We start from the raw sequence: 19933 nt of genomic DNA, 5'->3' as shown, positions 1-19933 counted from the left end.
TGCGCCGAAATCGCTTAGGCGCGCGGGTGCCACTGCACGGCTCCCATCAGCGGACGGTGTGAGCGGGGGGGGGGGGGGATGGTGCGACGAGGGATGACTCCCTGCCGATTTATAGGCGACTCAGCGCTCATTCTTTTCACGGAGACGAAGAGCGACTGAGCGACGCAGGCGATGTTAGCCCCCCCCCGTCTATCGTAATTGTTTCTTATCCTCCCCCCCACCCACCCTATACCTGAGCATCAAAGGAAACTGAGCCACTACACATACTCAGGGTTGTGGATATTCGTGCGAGAGCGCGTCTGTGGCGGTGAGGATGGGAGTGGGGGAAGAGGCGATACCGGGGGAGGTGCGGCGGGTAGGGGGTGTGAGAAGGCGGACAGGGGGTTCGCATCACGAATCTTACGCGCGTACGCATGGACGTGCAGACGCGACACGTGCGCACGAACGCACGCGGACCCGTTGCATACGCGTACACAGACACACACGTGTTCACACATACATACGCAGGTGCGTGTACCCCCAGAAGCACACGCGCGAGTGCATCGACAGAGGCACGCACGCAAAATACGCACGCTGGATCAACCATCCATACGCGCTCATGTGTACAGACAGACACACACGCGCGCACATACATGCAGACACACACGCGTGCACACGTGTACACGTGCATTCGCACACGTTCACGTAGCGGGCAACGATCACACAGGGAAGGGAGCTTAATGCACACACTGGAACACATGCATTCGTACAGACACGTGTACATGCATACGGATATACGCACGCACATATGTACATCACATACGTGCAGACACCGAGAGAGAGAGAGAAATGATCGCACACGGACAAACACACGCGCACTTACACACCTACATACATACAGACATACGTACACAAACGAGCGCGCGCGCACGTACGTAAAGACACATGCGCATGTTCACACATCGATACGCATACACATACACACAGAGACACCCGCACAGACACGCACGTGCAAATACAGACAGACACATGCGTGCGGATACACATGTACTCACACGGACATACGCGCACACACACACGTGTACCCACCTACACACAACTCATAAGCGCACACACGAAGAAGCAAACGCATTAACCAGATGCATGCTCAGCATTACACACGCACACACACACACACGTGCACTTGCACAGCGATCAGCAACAAGCAGCCAGTGAGCGTGATGCACACACGCACATACATGTAGACTCACTGGAAGTGCGCATAAGCACGCACGTACGCATAAACACACGCGCGCACACACGCACACTTAAATAAGGAGCTGCAGCAGACAGAGACACGCTCACAAACACAGGCATTCAGACACAGAGACGAGGACGTGAACACACGCGTACACACACAGCCAGCCGCATTAACCACACGGCAAATGGGGCATGCCGCAGATACACGCGTACATACAAAGATCCCCCACATAGCCTTAATAGACTGTTGTGGCAAGTGCATTTATCGAGCACCTATGAGGGCTGGCACGGCACACGAAGCAGTGGGTTGCCAACACAACGCCCGACCGCCTTTGTCTCCCCAGGGGCGATGTTTATACACCGAACCAAGTACTCATTTGAGGCTGAGCCGACCTAGGGGATGCCCAGGACCGCTTAAGATAATCGTCACTGGCGTTGGCCGTGAGCGGGAATCGAACTCTGGTCGCCGACGTCGTAGCGCAAGCGAGCTAATCGCTACACTACCGCTCCATACAAACACAAACACACACACGCGCGCAAGCGCACACAGACACGTACGCAAGCGTCTTGACGTTTGAACACACACACCAGCAGAACACACATTTGCTCGATAACGATACCAAGCTCCACGCACGCCAATGTGCACACACAGACACAAGTAGGAGCACTGACATACGCACAAACACGCACACACACTCACAAGTAGGAGCACTAACACACGCACAAACACGCACACACACACGCACACGCGCGTGACCGAAATTCATCGACAGCAGTTTTGATGCCCCCAGCTGCACGTGAAGTTCACAAGCCCAACGCTTCGTCACGACGGACGAGACGCAATATCCGTCACACCACTCGCCGATGCAATTACTATTAAGGCGCGGACCCCCCCCCACCCTCCCGCCCAGTGGTGGAGAGATCTCGCAAGAATCTCAGCGACCACCGCTGTTTCTGGGGTGATGGTGGTGGTGGTGTCACAACACTCACGCGCACGAACGCCGCGCACTCACCGTCAGCCTCCGCGGCTCCCAGCAGCGCCGCGAGGAGGAGGTGCAGAAGGGCGCCGGCATTTCCCCCAAGACGACGCATGATGGCTCTTCCCGTCGGGCGAACGCAGAGCCGGCCGCCTTCCCACGCCTGCTCTCCCACCGGCTCAATCCTTCACCCCCCTTCGCCGGCTCAAATCCTGCAGCTACAAGCGGCTATAGTTCTCCAGCTGCCTACCGGATCAAATGAATCACCTTCCGGTCGGCTCAATCCCTTCGATTCAGATCTTCCAGTCCTTGGCGCGGCTCAGTCCTTTACCTCCTCGGCGTCTCCGATGCCCCCAGCTCTCTCGGTCGCAAACTCAAAAAAATCCAGCGCTGCTCGCGAAGTCTATACTCCCTCCCCCCCCCACCACCACCGCCACGCACGCCTCCCCTACCTCACCCGGCAAGCTGCCTCGCTTGCCCTTTGCGTGCACGCACAGCCTTGCCAATAGCTCGTATATAGATATATTTACTCGCACTCACGCAGAGAGAGAGACGCGAGCGCGCACGCTGACATTGGTGCGTCTCCGTTTCGCTGCGTGTGCCGCTTAGCTCTGCGCCGTGCGGGGCTCTCGCTGGATGCCAAGTGAAGAGAGAGGGGAGATCCCGAGGGCGGCGAGAGGAGGAGGCGAGAGGCAGGGAGAGCGGGGACGGAGAGAGAGAGAATCGAGCAGCAGAGCGAACGGAGCGAGTGAGTTGCAACGGGACTCAAGCGCCGGTCGGAGCTTGCGTCCCTGGTGTCTGTTTGGAGCCACGCGGGGACTCCTTCGCTATTCACCACCTCTTTCTTTTGCTCTTCTTTATCCTTCTCCCATTCGCCCCCACCGCAGCGCGTTGCCTTTAATATAAAAAAACTAATAATCGATCAGACGTCTCACAAAATCGTTATGTCCAGCCGAGAGAAGACTGATTGATGTCTCCAACTCATCACAACGCCTCCTTGTGTCTCGTTTCTTTTTTTTCGCTTGGTTCTTCTTTAAAATCCCCCAAAAAAGCCTTTTTGTCGGAATTGCCAAGGACGCAACAACAACAACAACAAGGTCAGCAACAAATGACACACGTATCGAATCGGGTAAAAAGTCAAGAGAGAATCAGATGCAATTGAATTTCTTGGAGTGCTTAAAAGGTGCCCGCGATGACGATAGCTCCCGGTGCGAGCCGGGTGAACGCGAACGAGGGGAGTCGAGTCTTCTCGCAGCTCTCCGTCACATCATCATTGCCACGTGCGCGCAGCCAGAGTCTTGGAGTATTCATCACAGCTCCTCGCGTCAAAGCAAATGTAGTCCCGAATTTTCTTCCTACTGTCCCTTCTCCTTTCTCGTGTCCCTCTCACTCTCTCCTTGCTTTCTCTCTCGGGCTCCCGTGATTGTATTTTTTTTAACGAAAATCCAAGAGCGAATGAAGTTTTTTGTATGAGATGTCCCGTGTCTTTAACGATGTTCGCAATTTCGTCTTGTATATGAAAGCGCGCAGCGTTAACCACTCTACGTGCTCGCCACAAAACTCCAGCACGCTGCCTTACCCGTAATCCCACGGCTTTCTACACTCGCGGTTTATCGAGAAGCTCGAGGCAATGACAAATGCTTCGCGATGATTGAGTGTATGGCTGGCCAGGGAAGCTGAGTAAGAGAGGAGAGAAACTGGGATGCCGATGCTCCTGCCGATGATGACGTTGATGACTATTCTACACTAAAACTTGCGCCTGATCTGCTCAGCCAGCGACGGGAGAGGTCGGACGCGCGCGAGAAGACATCCTTTTAATTGGGAGATCTCTTCGGGAAACGAGCGATTCGCGTGGAGCGCCCCTCCTCTCTCCTCGCACGCTGCTCGCCACACACACTCAGACTCGCCCTCTCTCTCTCTCTTCCTCTCTCTCGCTCTCTCTCTCTCACCACCCCACCACAACTCACAGAGCACACCCACCGACGAAGCGCCCACCCCCCCCCACCACCACCACCACCAAAAGCCCTTCCGAGAAAATCCGCGAAAATTGTTCGCGAGGCGCCACCCACCCCGACCCACGCCCCCCCCACCCACCACCTCCATCCCCCCCACCCCACACCTCACCCCCCCTCGCGACGTGTAACAACCCACGCGGAGGACGCCGCGATTGGCCAAACTCTTCAACTCAACCACGCCCCGGAGAAGACCGGCCGTGATTTTTTTTTTTCAAACGTTGGAATGTCGTTGGCCCCGCCTCTGCTCACATCCCATTGGCCGTGCGTCTTGCTGGCTGGCGGCGGTGCCTCCCCCCGGTGGGGTATTGGCAAGCTGGCTGCGACGGCTGCTTGTGGGGGTGCTGCTGCTGCTGCTGATGATGATCATTCCGCTGCCTCGTGCGAGGTCGCCGCCTGCCGAGAGCGGATGTAATTGAAAAGAGTTTCGCGTGCGTCAGTAAATGCGCGAGACGCGCGCGGCGAGGGCACGCAAGCCCACAGCGCTCACCGCTCTCCCCACCGCTCCTTGTGTAGCCTTTAACACACTCATTAGGGTGCCGTGGGTGTGTATCGAGCACCTATTGGGGTGGGAAAGCCGCATGCAGAGACGGGGTGCTGTGGCCGACAAAACACTCCGGGGTGATTGCTTTCGTCTCCAGCAATCTTGAAGTTTTACACACCCCCACCATGCACGTATTTAAGCTGCCTTCATGCAAAGGGTTGCATACACAGGAAACGATCACCCGTGCAGAGGGCCAGTGATGTTAGCGAGATTCTATGTAGGTCGCTACGGCACGCATGCAGGCAGGTGTGGCGACAAACGCCCGCTTGGTTTGCCCAGACACTCATTTAAGGGTGCCGTCCATAAATGACGTCTCGCGATTTTGGACGATTTTTTACCCCCCCCCCCTCCCCGTCGTCACACGACGTCACAAAAAGTCAGACCCCCCCTCAAATATGACGTCACAAAGTTCTGCCCCCCCGCCCCCCAAAAAATAAAACATGCTTCAAATCGCTTTAGACTATTGTCATTGTAGTGCGTATTTAATGTGGCGCTGCACTCTGATGTTGTCGGAGAAAACATTTATGAAAACGTCTCTTTAATTAAGTAGAACGTGTTGTCTATATTTATTTCAAGTTGCGCATTTTCACGTGACGTCACATTTCTCAACCACCCCCCCCCCCTCGTCACACATCGTCACAAATGTCATGAACTCCCCCTTAGGTGCGTGACGTCATTTATGGACGGCCCCTAAAGCTGCGTCGACCTAAGTGGATGCTCAAGCACCCTTTCTCATGTCACTCGTCATTGATGTTTCAGCCACGGTTGGCAATCGAATTCTGGCCACCAGGTTCCTAGCAGCGCAGTTCGCCAACCACTGCACCATCACTCCCCCCCCCCCCCCCCTCCGTCTAGCCTTCACAGGCTGTTGGGACAAGTGTTGGTAGCGAGCATCTGTGAAGGCCAGTGCAGCACACGAAGTGCTGGGTGGCCAGAATCACGGCCGGCCACCTTTGTGTCCCCAGCGACGGGCGGTTACACATTGGACCACGTGCTCATTTGAGGCTGAGTAAAACTAGGGCAGGCCCAGTATCGGTCCAGTAACCGGGTCACCGGTGTTGGCCGTGAGCGAGCATCACCCAGGTGTGCGCGTGCGTGCGGTAGTGTAGCGGTTAGTGTGGGAGAGCGGTAGTGTAGCGGTTAGTGTGGTGTTGGCCACCCACCACCTCGTGTTCCTTGGCGGCCTTCATAGGTGCTCGCTAACAGCACTTGCCCCAACAGTCCGTTAAGGCTATACGGGGGTGGGGGTGTCTTTGTCTTTGTAGCGGTTAGTGCAGCACTGTGCCACGGACCGGGCCACAGGAGTTCGACTCCCACGTGTACGTTCCTAAATGCGGACATTGCACGGGCCGCACGCGCGCCCACGCGCATGCAACACAGAAAAAAAGAGTGCGAGGAGAGGTCAAGCAATTTGGAGTCACGAGACACGAAATAATTCTTCGCGTCGACCCGACTGTTAGCCTTATTCCGAATTCCTTCATTTCTGCTCCGATCGCATAATAATAAAATAATAATAATACAATGCATGTCTGGATGTCACGCGTTCGCACGAATGTACGGAGAGGTGTGTGTAGAGCGGTGTTGCGACGGCAGAATGCTTCCCTTGGTCACCTCTCGGCACACCTCGATTGAACATGGACAACAGCAGCAACAGCCAGGATCAATCCACTGCTGGATGGAGACCTCCCCAAGCCGTCGCCGTCTCTCCCCGTTCTGCAATGTTTCAGTTTCAGTTTCATTTATTAGGTATAGCCCCTTGAGCCATTCGGCTCTTGAATCGGGTGCAACCGCAACAAACAAAAACATGAACAAGAAACATCCTAAAGTGACTACGCGCAACAGAAACATCCAGTAAAAAAACAGCAAAGTCTTCCAGAAAAAGCACCGTATATCAATCATGTGTGCAAAAATCCCAGTGGGATGCAAGTCAAACATTAACAACCATATACAATTTAGATCAAAGTTATCTGCCTAACTCTGCTTTACAACAAACAAATATGGCTAAACCAAAACGTTTTCGAAATCACCAAAATAAAGCTATTAAAACAATGTAACAGTGATCATAGGTACTGTGATTGAAATTTAGCAACAACTATATAAATAACATGTACTACCAAACTTTGCAGCCATATCTGGCTGCATGAGTCGCTCCATAACAGCAGGAGTATCATTAGGAATATCAACAATTTTCAATGCACCTTTAAAGATCAGCACACTATCATCAAAACACAAGATCATACTTTGCAGCGGTCTTCACACTTGACGCCCGCACTTTGCCCCGTCACCTCGGCCGGATGCGCTCCATTCCTTGGCTGCCGCTCCGTAATCATTCCCTACCCTCGGCCTGCATTCCTTTTCGCACCATGTCTTGCCCAAGCACCGCTGACTTCTCTTACCAGTATGACTGAAGTCCCGGTGTCTTCTTTAACGCGAGGATGTTTCTCTAATCAAAGTGTCCACCCCCCCCCCCCCCGGCGTTTTAATTCCAAGCGTGTTCTACCACACGCCTCGCCGATGTATATTTATCTCCAGCAAACCCACGCTGCTGGGCACTGCTGTCTTCTCGCTATGGGGGGGGGGGGGGCGTGATTGTGCACTCGCCAAATTGAGACTCTTGCTTTAATTGCGGGAGAGTAACCACGGCGCGAGAATTCGGCGAGAACGAATTAACCTTCGTGGGTTGGCCTTGCCGCTCGTGTCCAATAACCCATTCTGGGCCTCCCCATCACCGCCCCCCCCCTCTTCCCCCGCGAGGTTGACTCAGCCTCAAATGCGTACTGTTTAGAGAAAAATGACTCGGACGTGATGGTGCCATCGGTCACCCACCCCCGTCACAGGTGCTCCGTTCCGGCCTTCCATAGGTGCTCGCTCAAAGCACTTGCCCCCAAACATTATGTTTGAAAGGCCATAAACGGGGAGTCGCTTTGTCCTTGGATGTTCGTGCGCTCTGGTGTGTATTTAGCCAGACAAGGCGGCCAGGAGTGGTGCTGGTCACAACCTGCTTCTTAGTAGGCGCTCGCTGACAGCACTTGTCCCAACAGTCTCTAAAAGAGCATGCTAGGATATTCGTCCTATATAAATATATATTCTCTTATGACCTCGTTTCTTTAAAATAGCCGCCACTCACATCAAATGAGCGTTTGCTGCGGGTTTAAAGAGCGCGGAGTTAAGTCAAGGGCGCTTTAAATAGCGCTCCTCGCTCTCTGCTCCCGACGCGATGGATATATTTACACACGCAATTACGGGCAACCTACATTACGCATATATATATCTCTGTGTGTGTGTCTGTCTGCGGGAAGCTCTCTATAGCTCTATATGGCTTAGCCTGCTGTCCAAAGTGGAGCTTGCCTTGACACCTGCTTAGGTGACGAGTGACATGACCGGTCCAATGACAAAAAAAAAGAGAGCCGCATTAAAATGGTAAAACAGGTGCAGCCACTGCAATTGCTTGCTCAGGCCACTGTTGGTGGAAGGACCCCCGCTTGCAGGGAACTCTGGAGGTCTCTCTCACTCTACAGGCGACATTTGGCCCAGTCTACCACCACGCTGGCCACACGTATTGGGAGAAGACCTGGAAACAGCCACGCTCTGTCTCCACCGCACGCCACTCGTGTATGTCCGCTGGGTGTTCAGAAGCCGGTTACTCGTTTCATTGTTTCCATTGCCGCGTGGGTAGATCGAAGCGGTGACCCGTCGAGAGCAATGTCCGCGCAGACGAATGCAAAACCACCCCGACACAGCCCCGGACCTCAAATAACCCCACGCATTCGTTTGTGTAATGGCAGTAACGGTAGCCATAAGATGGCATCGTAGCAATGCATTTTTTAAAATCTATCTGTGCGGAGCTTTGAGCATTATATCCTCGTTACGCGTGGTGGGATTTTCTCCGTGCCTATCCGGCCTCATCCCAACACGGAAAACAAAACACTCATTGCAAGCCATGACATGGCCAAAACATCCGAACGTAGCGGGACTCTCTACGCGAAGGAGTCTTTCGACTCGGCGAGACTTTCCTGGACAAATAAACGCATAAATAAATAAGCAACACAAATCGCGATGAAGTGCCATCATAACAATCAAACACATGATTTGGTAATGCAAAATAAACGATGTTTAATTTTAGCAGGTAAGGCCCACTGAGCAATTTATATCTTGTTTTCCGAAGTGACCTGGTCACACATTATAACTCAACAGAGTGGCTTATCGTGTACAATTTTATAGGAGCAGCCACATAGTCTAAACGCGTGTTTCCCAATGTGGAGGGAAAATCCGGAGGATCCGGAGAAAAAATTCGCGCAACAATGGGGAGAGAGAACATGCAAACTCCAAATATACAGCAGGCGTCAGGGTCGGGATCGAACCCACGACCTCCTGTATACCAGGCGAGGTAGTTAACATCTAGCCACCGCATTTCTCCAACAACACAAAAACAACGGTGTGTGGCCTTAAAATATAATTTAAAAAAACATAACAGTCGACGTATCGGGAATAGCACATTTGTGTGCTATAAAAAGGGCCATTATTTCAAACGTCGGCATTTTTTTTCCTTTTAAGGCCACAGTGTCATTGATAAATGAGTTGAGTATTATATTTTTGTATGTACATTATTACGATCAGCGTCATGTCTTCCCCTCGGCTCATAGAGATATTGCTTCTGGATCCCTCGCAGGGAATTGGTGAAATAAAATATTAGCAGAACTCGCTTCTGCCTCCCCACACACAAATAATAATAATACAATTATCTGTTTTAGTCCACTTAAGGTTCTCGGCTTTACTGACCAAAATCACCACCCAGCAGAAACTCTAGACCGGTTTCGACATTCTGGGTCTCATCAGCAGAGTCAAGCGTTGTTAAAAAAAATGCAAGTAGATTACCATGCGTCTGCTGGCAAGAGCACTCTGCGCACACATTCATTGATGATACAGAAGTCACTGGCGGTCAATCTCTTCCTTATCACCCCTTTATTCCTACTACCATGATTACTGGTCTCGTAAACGTAACTCTCTGATCCCTCTATCCACGTTGTGCACGCAGTCTACCAGACTCACTGTGTTATCTCATCTATCACACTTTGTTTAACCACCGCACTGCAGGTCACACCAATCTCACTCAACCACTCACCAACCCACCCACTCCCTCACCCACCCATTCGCGCACTCACTCACTCACGAACTCACTCGCCTACCGACTCACTCACCCATACACTCGCCTACCCACTCACTGGCCCACCGACTCAATCAGCTACTCACGAATTCAACCACCCATTAGCTTACCCACTCACTCACACAATCACTCACCCACTCACGTACCACAACTACACGGCACAAAGCTTCTCTTTCCACTTCTTCCCTCGCACTGCTCCCCTTTTGGAATTCGCTCCTCCCATCATCTCTCCTTCTCACCAAACGCTTATCACGATGATGATAATAAGAATAGTAACTACTAACCTTGATCAATTCAAAACCACGCTCTAAATTGTTCCACCTACCACAACTTCGAGCGTGCTCTTTGTTGCTGGTTCGCTCGACGTTTAGTGTTTTGCTATCGTTGCTGTGCTCAGCAATTGTGTGCGAACTGAAACACACCCACCAACCCACCTCCTCTATCTCCTCTTTCTCCTCTTTCTCGTCATCGCGGAGGGCTTCTGCTCTCTTGTTAAACGGGACGTCCTTTACACTCTACTGGGAAATAAACTCAGGAAAGTAGAACAAAAATAATGCAACATCCACCTGATTTATGTCGACGACAACACAGCCACGCTGTAAAACCATGCTTTATGAATCCCATCGCTTTGGCCTTTTCACTCGCGCGCTCGGGTGCTTGGTACCACCTCGGGACTCAATTAATGGACTCTGGAGAGATTCAGGTTCGCGATTCGATTGGGGATTTTTTTTATGAATGATAAAGCAATCGTCATTTTTGTCGTATATATATACAACAATTGGTGTGAATATAGCGGGCTGTAGTTCGTGCAGGGGCAGTCACATGACCCCGTTACACAAGTGAAAAGATTCGCAACACGTCATTAATTGTGCTATGATGACGGGACGTTGCCCGAAACGTCACCTATTATTTCCGTTTCATTTCAAGGCCACGGCCAGTTTTATTGACGAATGCGACGAGCTTCCATTTTTCATTTTATTTCACACAAGAAGCCGCGTGCGTGTGCGCTGACGATAATGATCGGCGTTGATCAATGAATCGATGCGTCATTACCTGGGTAATCTGCAGGCGTCTGCGTCTGCCCCTCTCCGTCTATCAGCTCGTTAAGCGGGAGGTGGGGGGGGGGTTAAAGTTCACCCGCTCACATTCCCCCCCATCACCCCTTGCCGACGATTTCAGCAATTGTCGCTAATTCAGGATTATATTCCACTACATTTGCATTGTCTCGCTTTCCTTACGCCTCGTCCTTGCAGTGCCGTTCGTTCCCTCCCACAAGAGCGGAGAGTCAGCATTTCATTTTCATGCGTCGAATACCAAATCGGCGTTTACGTAACGATAATGATCACCGGATCGATGCGACGTTACACCCCGACTGCGGGTAGGGCACAAGACTCACCCCTCACCATCTTGCGGACTCATTCAACCCAAACTTACCAAATAGAAGTTCCCGCCGAGACATTCAAATTGTACTAATTAAGTGAGCGTATATAAGACGTATACTGTATCTTCCCTTTGCACACATCTCTTCGATATGTGTCCCACATCTCCCATCGCTTCCGTATATATCTCTTCGAGCACCACTGAGTGTATTTCACTGTCCTATCGATCTCTCTTGACGTTGTACACTCGCATACCCGCAATGCAGTCTGGGTACGCAGGTCAGTGAAACTCGGGGATTAGCCCCGTGTATCATCTCTCTTATCTCTTGAGAATGTGTTTCCCCTATGTCTTACATAACGTCCTTCTCAATATACATATATCTCCTAGTCGATACTTCTCATATCTTCTAAAATACATCTTCTTGCAGGTCCGTTCCGAACACAGTTTCTGCTTCTACCCCCTTACATCCCCAATGTCTCCTATCAAAGCTCTCTTCGGATTCACCATCTCTTCTATCTACACCCCCCCCCCCTCGTCTTGCATTGTGCAATCTCTCCCGGCTCCTACTTGAATACAGCATCCCTACGGCTACCCCACATAGACACGCATTCATTTCAGGGCCTGCAGCACCACGACTCTCGGCATGCATTCGTCGGCCGTCGCGGCTCCATTCAATTGAAAAGCAAAATTTGGTTTTGCGCCACCCAATAGAAGGGCGGTCGAGAAGAGGTCAGCGAAATGGGTTGATTACCCCCACCCACTACCCCACCTTGTATTTACCACTGCACACGCAAGTGTTGTGTTTTTTTTGTGTCTGTCCAAGTGCCCGTTTTAAAAAAAACAATGCTTACAGGTGGTTCACGGAGCCCATTAAGATGTCATTTAAGATAACAAAGGAGCCCCCTCTCTGCGGCGCTCGTAATTGTGTCGGTATAATGAGCGGCGGGCAGGGTCAATGATTGCCTCTCCTCGTCTCAGTGTCGACCGAGTGGGAGGTGTGGGCGGGGAGACTCCGTCGCGTCCTGACGTCGACATCGCGTCCAGCTCGGGTCTGGACAGCCAGCGCATTCTCTATCCGCAGCTGGGTGTAACGTTTTCTAGAAAGTGAATTGTGCTTGTTTTTTTACGTTGATGCATAGCGGTGTGGAACGATACAGATTGTTCTAGATTTGAAGCTTTCGTGACTGCAAGGATTCATATTCTTAGTTTTTTTTCGGTAAAGTCACGTAGGTAAAAAAAATAATTAATAAAAGTAAAATAAAAATAATTTAATTTGTTTTCCTACGTGACTAAGAATATGGATACAGATGGTGTCTAATTTGTTTGTCTGAAAAAAGAAAAGCCCACGCACAAATAGACAAATATCGTCTACAGAGCCTTCGTAGACGTTTAAGGCAAATACTTTTGGCGAGCACCTATGAAGAAGGCCGGCACAGCGCGCGAGGGGGCCAGTACCACGCCCGGCCGCCTTTGTCTCCCAAGTGGCGATGTTTACACGTCGCACAAGATACTGATTTGAAGCTGAGTCGACCTAGGAGATGCCCGCGACCGGTTCAAACAATCGGCACTCGTGTTGTCCGTCAGCGGGAATCGAACTCGAGTCGTCGGGTTGAGAGCGCACCACATACAAAAACACTCACACACACACACACATATACCACACACACACACACACACAAAAACACACACACACCGATACATACACACACTGACAACACATCTCACTCGCAATGCCGAGTAACAACAAATAACACGATCCAAAGGGCGCGATGTTCGCCACGAGATGTTGTTCTCGGCGCGCGTCATGTTTTCCCTGGCCCTGATGGCAGACGCGAGACAGTCGCAAGCAAGTGGCAACTGCGAGGAAAGCTGAGCGAGAACGATTGGATCAGCGTCTCTCATCTACAAGCACTGATCCCCCCCCCCCCCAGCTTCCCCCCCCCCTCCCTCGCCGCCGCCACCCCCCCCCCCCTCCCATCATCACGCGCACCGCGATTTAAATTTCAATTGCACAAGAAAATACGACACGGACAACGGTGCCCCCCTCCCCAACTCCCTGCCCGCTGATTGCCTGCACAGGTTGTTGTGGGAAAAGTTGCTTGTGAGCGAGGCACCAATGCAGGCCGGTACGACGCCCCTATGCAGGGAAGGCGTGGTGTGCCCAGGCAACTCACACGCCCGGCCGTCTTTGTCACCCCCATTGCTGCTGTTTGCGCGTCTTTGTCTTTGTGTTTGCATATGTGTCTGTGTGTGTGTGTGGGATTGGTTGTGTAGCGGTTAGCGCGCTGCGCTACGAACCTGGCGACCCGAGTACGATTCCCGCTCACGGCCCACACCAGGGACGATTATCTGAATCGATCCTGGGCCTCCCCTAGGTAGACTCAGCCACAAATGACTACCTGTGTGAGCATCGTCACTAGAGAGACAAAGGCGGCCGGGCGTGGTGTTGGCCACACACCCCCTCGTGTGCCGTGCCGGCCTCCATAGGTACTCGCTAACAGCACTTGCCCCAACAGTCTGTTAAGTCGAGACGGGGGATCTTTGTCTTTGTGTATCTCATGGCTAACGCCAGTGACGATTATCCCAACAGGTCCTTCGTCTTCCCTCAGTGCACCTCAATGAGTACCTGGTGAGGTGTGTAAACAGCACTCGGGCTACACAGGTGCTCGCGAACAACACTTGCCCCAACAGTCAGTGTAGGTTTTACGGGGGGGGGTCTTTATTTTTCTTCTTTGTATACATGTTTCGTAAATACAATTGCTAAGCACTGGATCGCAGGCCCGGCACATCAAGGAGCCAGCAACAGGCAGCATTGCTGAAGGTATCATACAAACGCGCTCAGATTATTTTAGTATCGACTGAGCAATTTTTATAAGTGCAACTATCAATCGCGCAGTCTGCGTTGGTATCCTGCATTTGATTTATTGTAAACAGCAACGTCTCCTGACGATCTGGGGATTGTCCATTGTAATCTAGTCAATCTTGTTCATAAATGTCTTTGTTAGGGCTTCTCCGTGTTCATTTCCTTGATTCGTTAATACTTTTCACGTATTTACAGGCCGCCAACTCGATCAGACGCTCACTTCTCTCATTTATTATTCCATCCACAGCACCACATCTTGGGCGCATGCCTGTTCGCAATCAAAACAACAACTGCCAGACTATGTAGTGACATAATCTCAAATGTAAGCCCATATCCTTGACACTAGGACCTACCGCTTGACACCTGTAAGATGGACCTGGCATTCTTCGACTGTCATGACGGGCATTCACCGATGACCGCGTCCAAATTTACGATAGCCTGGCCCTTAGCTAGCTGCTGAAAGTTGCCAGTGAGAATTTGAACATCGCTTGCGGGCTGGAGTTGGCATCTTCGTCCTCGCCTGATGATGCCGAGGGGAAATGTTCGTGAGCTTCAGGACTGTTGCCCCACGCAGCTGCAGTGTCTGCACTGGGTGCCGAGTCGTGTTGACAATCCTAGATACCGCCCCGCCCCCCCTCGGCTGATGGAGGAGGTTGTTCCAGCTTGCTGAGACGCGAGGCAGTGGTGCCCATTCTCGCAATCAACGACATCTCAGGCGAGAGTCGTTCGGCACTGCCAGTGTGGTTGTTGGTTGTCGAAGAGATGAGCACTGCTTTGATGCCCCACGATCCACACATCACTATTTATTACCAGGATTTATGAATATATATATAACTTACAGCATAACCCATATTACCATTATAATAGTAGGTTTTTACCCTTTCAACTGGTACAAAACTGACACCTTTATACAAGGCATCATGTTTGCAATAATCACAACACAAGCAGTCAAAATGCAAACAAAAAGAAACAATTCTGATAATGATAATAATATGCACTGTCCTTGAAGTTGATTGGTACACACCCGAGACAGCTTTCCTTAGAGCCTAGTCTCCATTGGTGTTGGACCAGATGACGCTAAAAGGCGTACAACTCAAAAACAGCGCACTATCAGAGTATTGAGAGCTCGGGGTAAGCATTTACACTATGAGACCTCCTTTACCAGTGGCAACATATAATAGTAGGTTTTTACCCTTTAAACTGGTACAAACACATCTTCAAATTCGTTGTGCGTTTCTGTGAACTCTTCGGGGAGAAGGGAACTCCTCAGCTCAAATAAATGTATTAGGTATTGGTGGCCTTATTCCTGCGAAGCTTGTGGAGCCTCAAAGGTTGCAGGAAGTAGCCACCTCCTGTGAGTGGCTGGCTGATGAGCCCCTTTGTCGGGGAGATTCGGAGAACCTGAGACCAGATACGGTATCGGGCAGGAGTGACCTCCTCAAAATAATTGCTGGGAAGGTAGTCCCTATTGTGTGCAGGCTGCCCCACGTGGCATTAGTAAAACTACTTGGACCACTGAAATGTTCATATAGAATTGAAAGGATGCCAAAGTTGTTCCCCTTCTTAAGTTGTGTGACTGCACTAATTGTAACAACTTACCAAGGCATCTCCTTTCTAAGTGTGCCGGGAAGGGTCTTGGCAAGGATAACGCAGTAATGCCTTGCCAAGCACGCTGATGAGAGGCTTGCAGTGCCCTACTGTGCTTTCAGACCAGGACGGCGCTGCAGAGATGCCATATTCTACGTTTGTCTGTTACAGCAGAGGTGTACAGAATTTCAACAGGACCTACATCTCTGCTTTATTGACCTGGTCAAGGTCTACGATACAATCAAGAGACCAAGGCTTGGGGTTGTTCTTTGTGCTTTAGGGGTCACTGACCCTCTTCTCGCGATCGTTAAGGACCTTCTCGGCGGAGGGCACGACCGGGTAAAGCTGCCTGGCCCAGAGTCAAAAACATTTCCCGTTCACCTTGGGGTGCGACAGGGATGTCTTCTTGCCCCAACACTATTTAAACAAAATGTTAACCAGATCGGCTGTACGGGAGACATTTTCGCCCGGTGTAAATACAATGGGAGACTGATCAATGACCGGGTGAGATAATTAGGCTGGTTCCATATTGATCAACCATACCATGTATGCTGATGCCTTTTTAATTGCTGCTCACTCTATAGCTTGCCACAAAAAAAGTGGAGTCTTTCTGCAAAACACCTGCCTGGGTACATGACACCTTTGATTAGCACGGTTGTCTATGTTCTGCGTGAAATAAGTCTAACAAACATACTCAGGGGGTGATTTAGCGAGGACCACGCCTGGCCATCTTTGTCTCTCTCGTAGAGATGTTGAAAGAGTGCATGATGAATAAATTTGTGCCAAAATTCGAACAGCACACAAAGCAGGTCCAGACATTCACCGGTGATGTTCGCCAGGGCCGGTAATCAAAGTCCCGTTGCCAGTTTCGGAGCACAATGTGCTCAACACTGCTCCATCGCACCCCGCAGTGCATACACGATGCTCATGCCAAGCAGCATAGTTGGCTCAGCGGCAGAGCGAGGCAGCTCCCAAATTGGAAGGTTGCCACTCCAAACCTTCGTTTCGGTGGGTTGGCTCGGCTCAGCGTCCATCCAACGTAATAAAAACGAGTAGCGCTTAGTGGGGAAATCAATGGTGGTTGCCAAATGGGCGGGGGGGTGGAGGGTCTCACCCCCGCCATAGGAATGTGGAATTTACCTCTGTCTCAGGGCTGTAAACAGATGAGCATGAGCACCAGTGCCTCGTTTTTTCAGAAAACCACTTGAATTGGAGCACACGTAGAGTGAGTATTTGCGTCACATACTTACGTCACACATTGAATGATAGTGTTTGGAACAACAGCCCCAACAGTCAGTCACAGCCCTGAAGTTAGCCAGAGTCCCATAGTCACAGCCCTACAATGAGTGACATCCCTAAGTCAGTCACATTCCTACAATCAGTCACAGCCATACAGTCAGTCACATTCCTACAATCAGTGACATCCCTGAGTCAGTCACATTCCTACAATCAGTCACAACTCTACAATCAGTCAATCCCTACAGTCAGTTACACCACTACAGTCACAGCCCTACTGTCACAGAACTGTAATCAGTCAACAATGATTCATCAACATATAAAAAGGACACCACACTAACCCTCTTCCCCACCCCTTCTTAAAAAAAAACCTATTACAAACAAATACCCAAAGATGAAAGGGCTCTGATGTGATACCAGACAATCCATGGGATAAAACGAAATTCCCTGAACAACACCGGGGCTCTAAGTTCCGAGCGGAAATTTTCTGAAAGAAGAACAAAAAAAAACCCGAGGAAAAGAAAATTAATATGTATGCGTGAAGTGAAGGGCGATTGGACAATTTGAAAAAAAAAAAAACACCATTGCGAAAACTGGCAGCCACCAAGACGGGTCATCTGTCACGTGGCCCAAGGTCGGCTGTCTGAGCCGAGGCGCTCCGCTCCGCGCTCCGTAATTGCGTTCAACGCGTGCCAGCTCAGCTCGCAGCACCCCGGTTCCATTCCGCGTCCTCACCCTCCTCCTCCTCCGGGTGTCAGCGTGGCTCTCTCGTCTCCCTCTCACCGCACCACCCCCCCTCCTCCTCCTCATGTCTCTACTATACATCTCTTCTCATCAACCTCCTTCGCTCGCTCGTCACCGTGGCGTGCGCGATGACACCACAACCACGTGACTTTTCATTTGTATTGTGCGCGGTGCTTTCAGCGCCACAGCGCGTGGATTTGTAGCGTTTGTTTTCTTTTGTTTGCTGGTGACTTTGTGTATTTCATATTGAAATCACCTCCAGTGCTTTTGCTGCTGGCGGCAATAAAAGCTGTTTAAAATGTCAAAAGTCTATCTCACTGCATCTGTAGCCAATGTCCACATCACTTCAGCCTCATCAACACTTATCGTTTTAGGTTGGTCAAGATTATTTTGCCTAACGCGGTGAGAGCTCAAGAGACCAGAATAGTCTTATTTGCAAGAGTGACCTGGGGCGATGATTGCTGTGTATAATCCAAAATTCAGTAATTTGCGGGCAATTACTTTAATTACCGCATCTCCGTCTCTCGTCTACTGTACATCTCTTCCACCATCTCATGACATACGTCTCATATTCCCATCTCGTGTCTCATCTCACTACATCTCTATGCCTCCTCTACACACCGTGTCGAGATCTCGACCGCGATCTCTTGTCACGCATCTTTTCTGCCATCTCACTCGCAGCAGTCCAACTTAAAACGTCAGCAATGCAACAAAACGCACGTCTACGCAGCGTAGGGGTGCAGACCGGCGACCACTTGAAAGGAGTTCTAGATTTGAAGCTATCGTGACTGCAAGGATTCATATTCTTGGGTTTTTTCGGTAAAGTCACGTAGGTAAAAAATAAAAATTAATAAAAGTAAAATAAAAAATTAACCCGTAAAAACAAAGTTTTTCACTATAAATCCTTTATATGCGTGGCATCGGGGCGGCTAGAGTCCTCTCGTCCTCTAGCTTGAGATGGCTGCCACCTATGGGTCAGATGCTAGTGTGCCAGCATTAACCAATTGGTAAATAAATATTTTAAAAATTTCCCTAAACAGTGTAAAATTTAGCAAAATTTTTTCACGAAAATTCATTGTCACGCACAACGAGTCTGTGTGCGAAATGTCAGCTCGATTGGATCACGGGAAGTTGGTTAAAAAACGACCGAAAGATTTGCACGGTCCTAAGCAAGCAAGCAAGCGAACTTAATATAAAGGATTTAAAAATAAAATATAAATCACGACGTTTCGGAGGCAACACAAGCTTCCGTCTTCAGGTGGAACCGTCACAGCACCGAAAAAACCTAAGAATATAACTTGAAAGGAGCTTAGAGGTGGCTCTGTGATGTATGCTTCTGTGGGCTAAATCTCTGACGCAGATGGCTGCACTGCTTCGCGAGAGACCCGAATCGATGTTTTGGCTAACGACGCGACGTCGATAGCCCCAAAATCCTGATACAATTGGAAGAAAAAAACAAGTGACATCGTTGAGTCATCACAAACAAAAATCAAACAACCTTCCACATGTGTGTGGGAGGGTAGCTCATTCTCCTCTGCTGTCGCTAAGGTGTGGGAATTCTACCCCCCCCGTCCTCCCCCATGGCGTTAGTTGTCTGTGACTATCGACGGAGTGGCGGGCCAAGGGAGGGAGACAAGGGGGGGGGGGTGCATCGTTAACATCGCAGCACCGCGAAGAGATGGAGAGGGCCGGTGGAGGATGCCGTCATGCAGCGGTAGCTTGATCACGCCTGCTGATTGCACGCGAGGCACCTGCTTCTGTCTCCACCGTGCGCCCCTGACGAGTTGCGTCCCAACGACGCCGCCGCTAATCTCTCCCCTTCAGCCTCAAACGCAATGGTCGCACCTCCCGCCCTTGGACCCCTTGGCGAACAAATCAGAAATGTCGCCGCCTCGATCATTGCACACTCGGGCGTGAGTCCAGCGTGAGCGTGGGGTGGATGCGACTCGGGGATGAACTAACACAGTTGCGTCACAAAGCCGCCTCTCCATCTGCCCGGCATGTGTGTGTGTGTGTGTTTTAACACTTTGAAATCGTAGAATCCCAAAGCTTTTCCCCTGCGTGTGATGGCAGCGATTGTGTTCGGGAGCTCAATGCCAATGTCGAGGTCTTCTGCTGGCCACGACGAGAAAGGGCTTCGAGAGAGAGAGAGTGAGTTGTTGTGTTGTTCCTCCTCCATCCGTCGAAGGAGCGCAGGGCACAGTGGTT

At 50.7% G+C, this 19933-nt stretch overlaps 1 protein-coding gene across 1 annotated transcript in view; it reads right to left on the bottom strand.

Moving 5' to 3' along the window:
* LOC133353638 (protein sidekick-2-like) overlaps positions 1 to 4108 on the bottom strand; it is a 473964-nt gene extending 469856 nt beyond the window's left edge. Inside the window, 1 exon segment of the mRNA XM_061570031.1 lies at positions 2232 to 4108. Within this exon segment, the coding sequence (XP_061426015.1) occupies positions 2232 to 2310 (79 nt within the window). The 5' untranslated portion in view covers positions 2311 to 4108.
* Between the last annotated feature and the right edge of the window lie 15825 nt (positions 4109 to 19933).

The sequence above is a fragment of the Lethenteron reissneri genome, chromosome 44 (assembly GCF_015708825.2).
Source record: "Lethenteron reissneri isolate LAM-NWPU_2019-01 chromosome 44, ASM1570882v1, whole genome shotgun sequence".
In the NCBI taxonomy this organism is placed as follows: domain Eukaryota; kingdom Metazoa; phylum Chordata; class Hyperoartia; order Petromyzontiformes; family Petromyzontidae; genus Lethenteron; species Lethenteron reissneri.
Note: the sequence above shows the minus strand (reverse complement) of the source record. Positions and strands in the feature narration are given on the sequence as shown.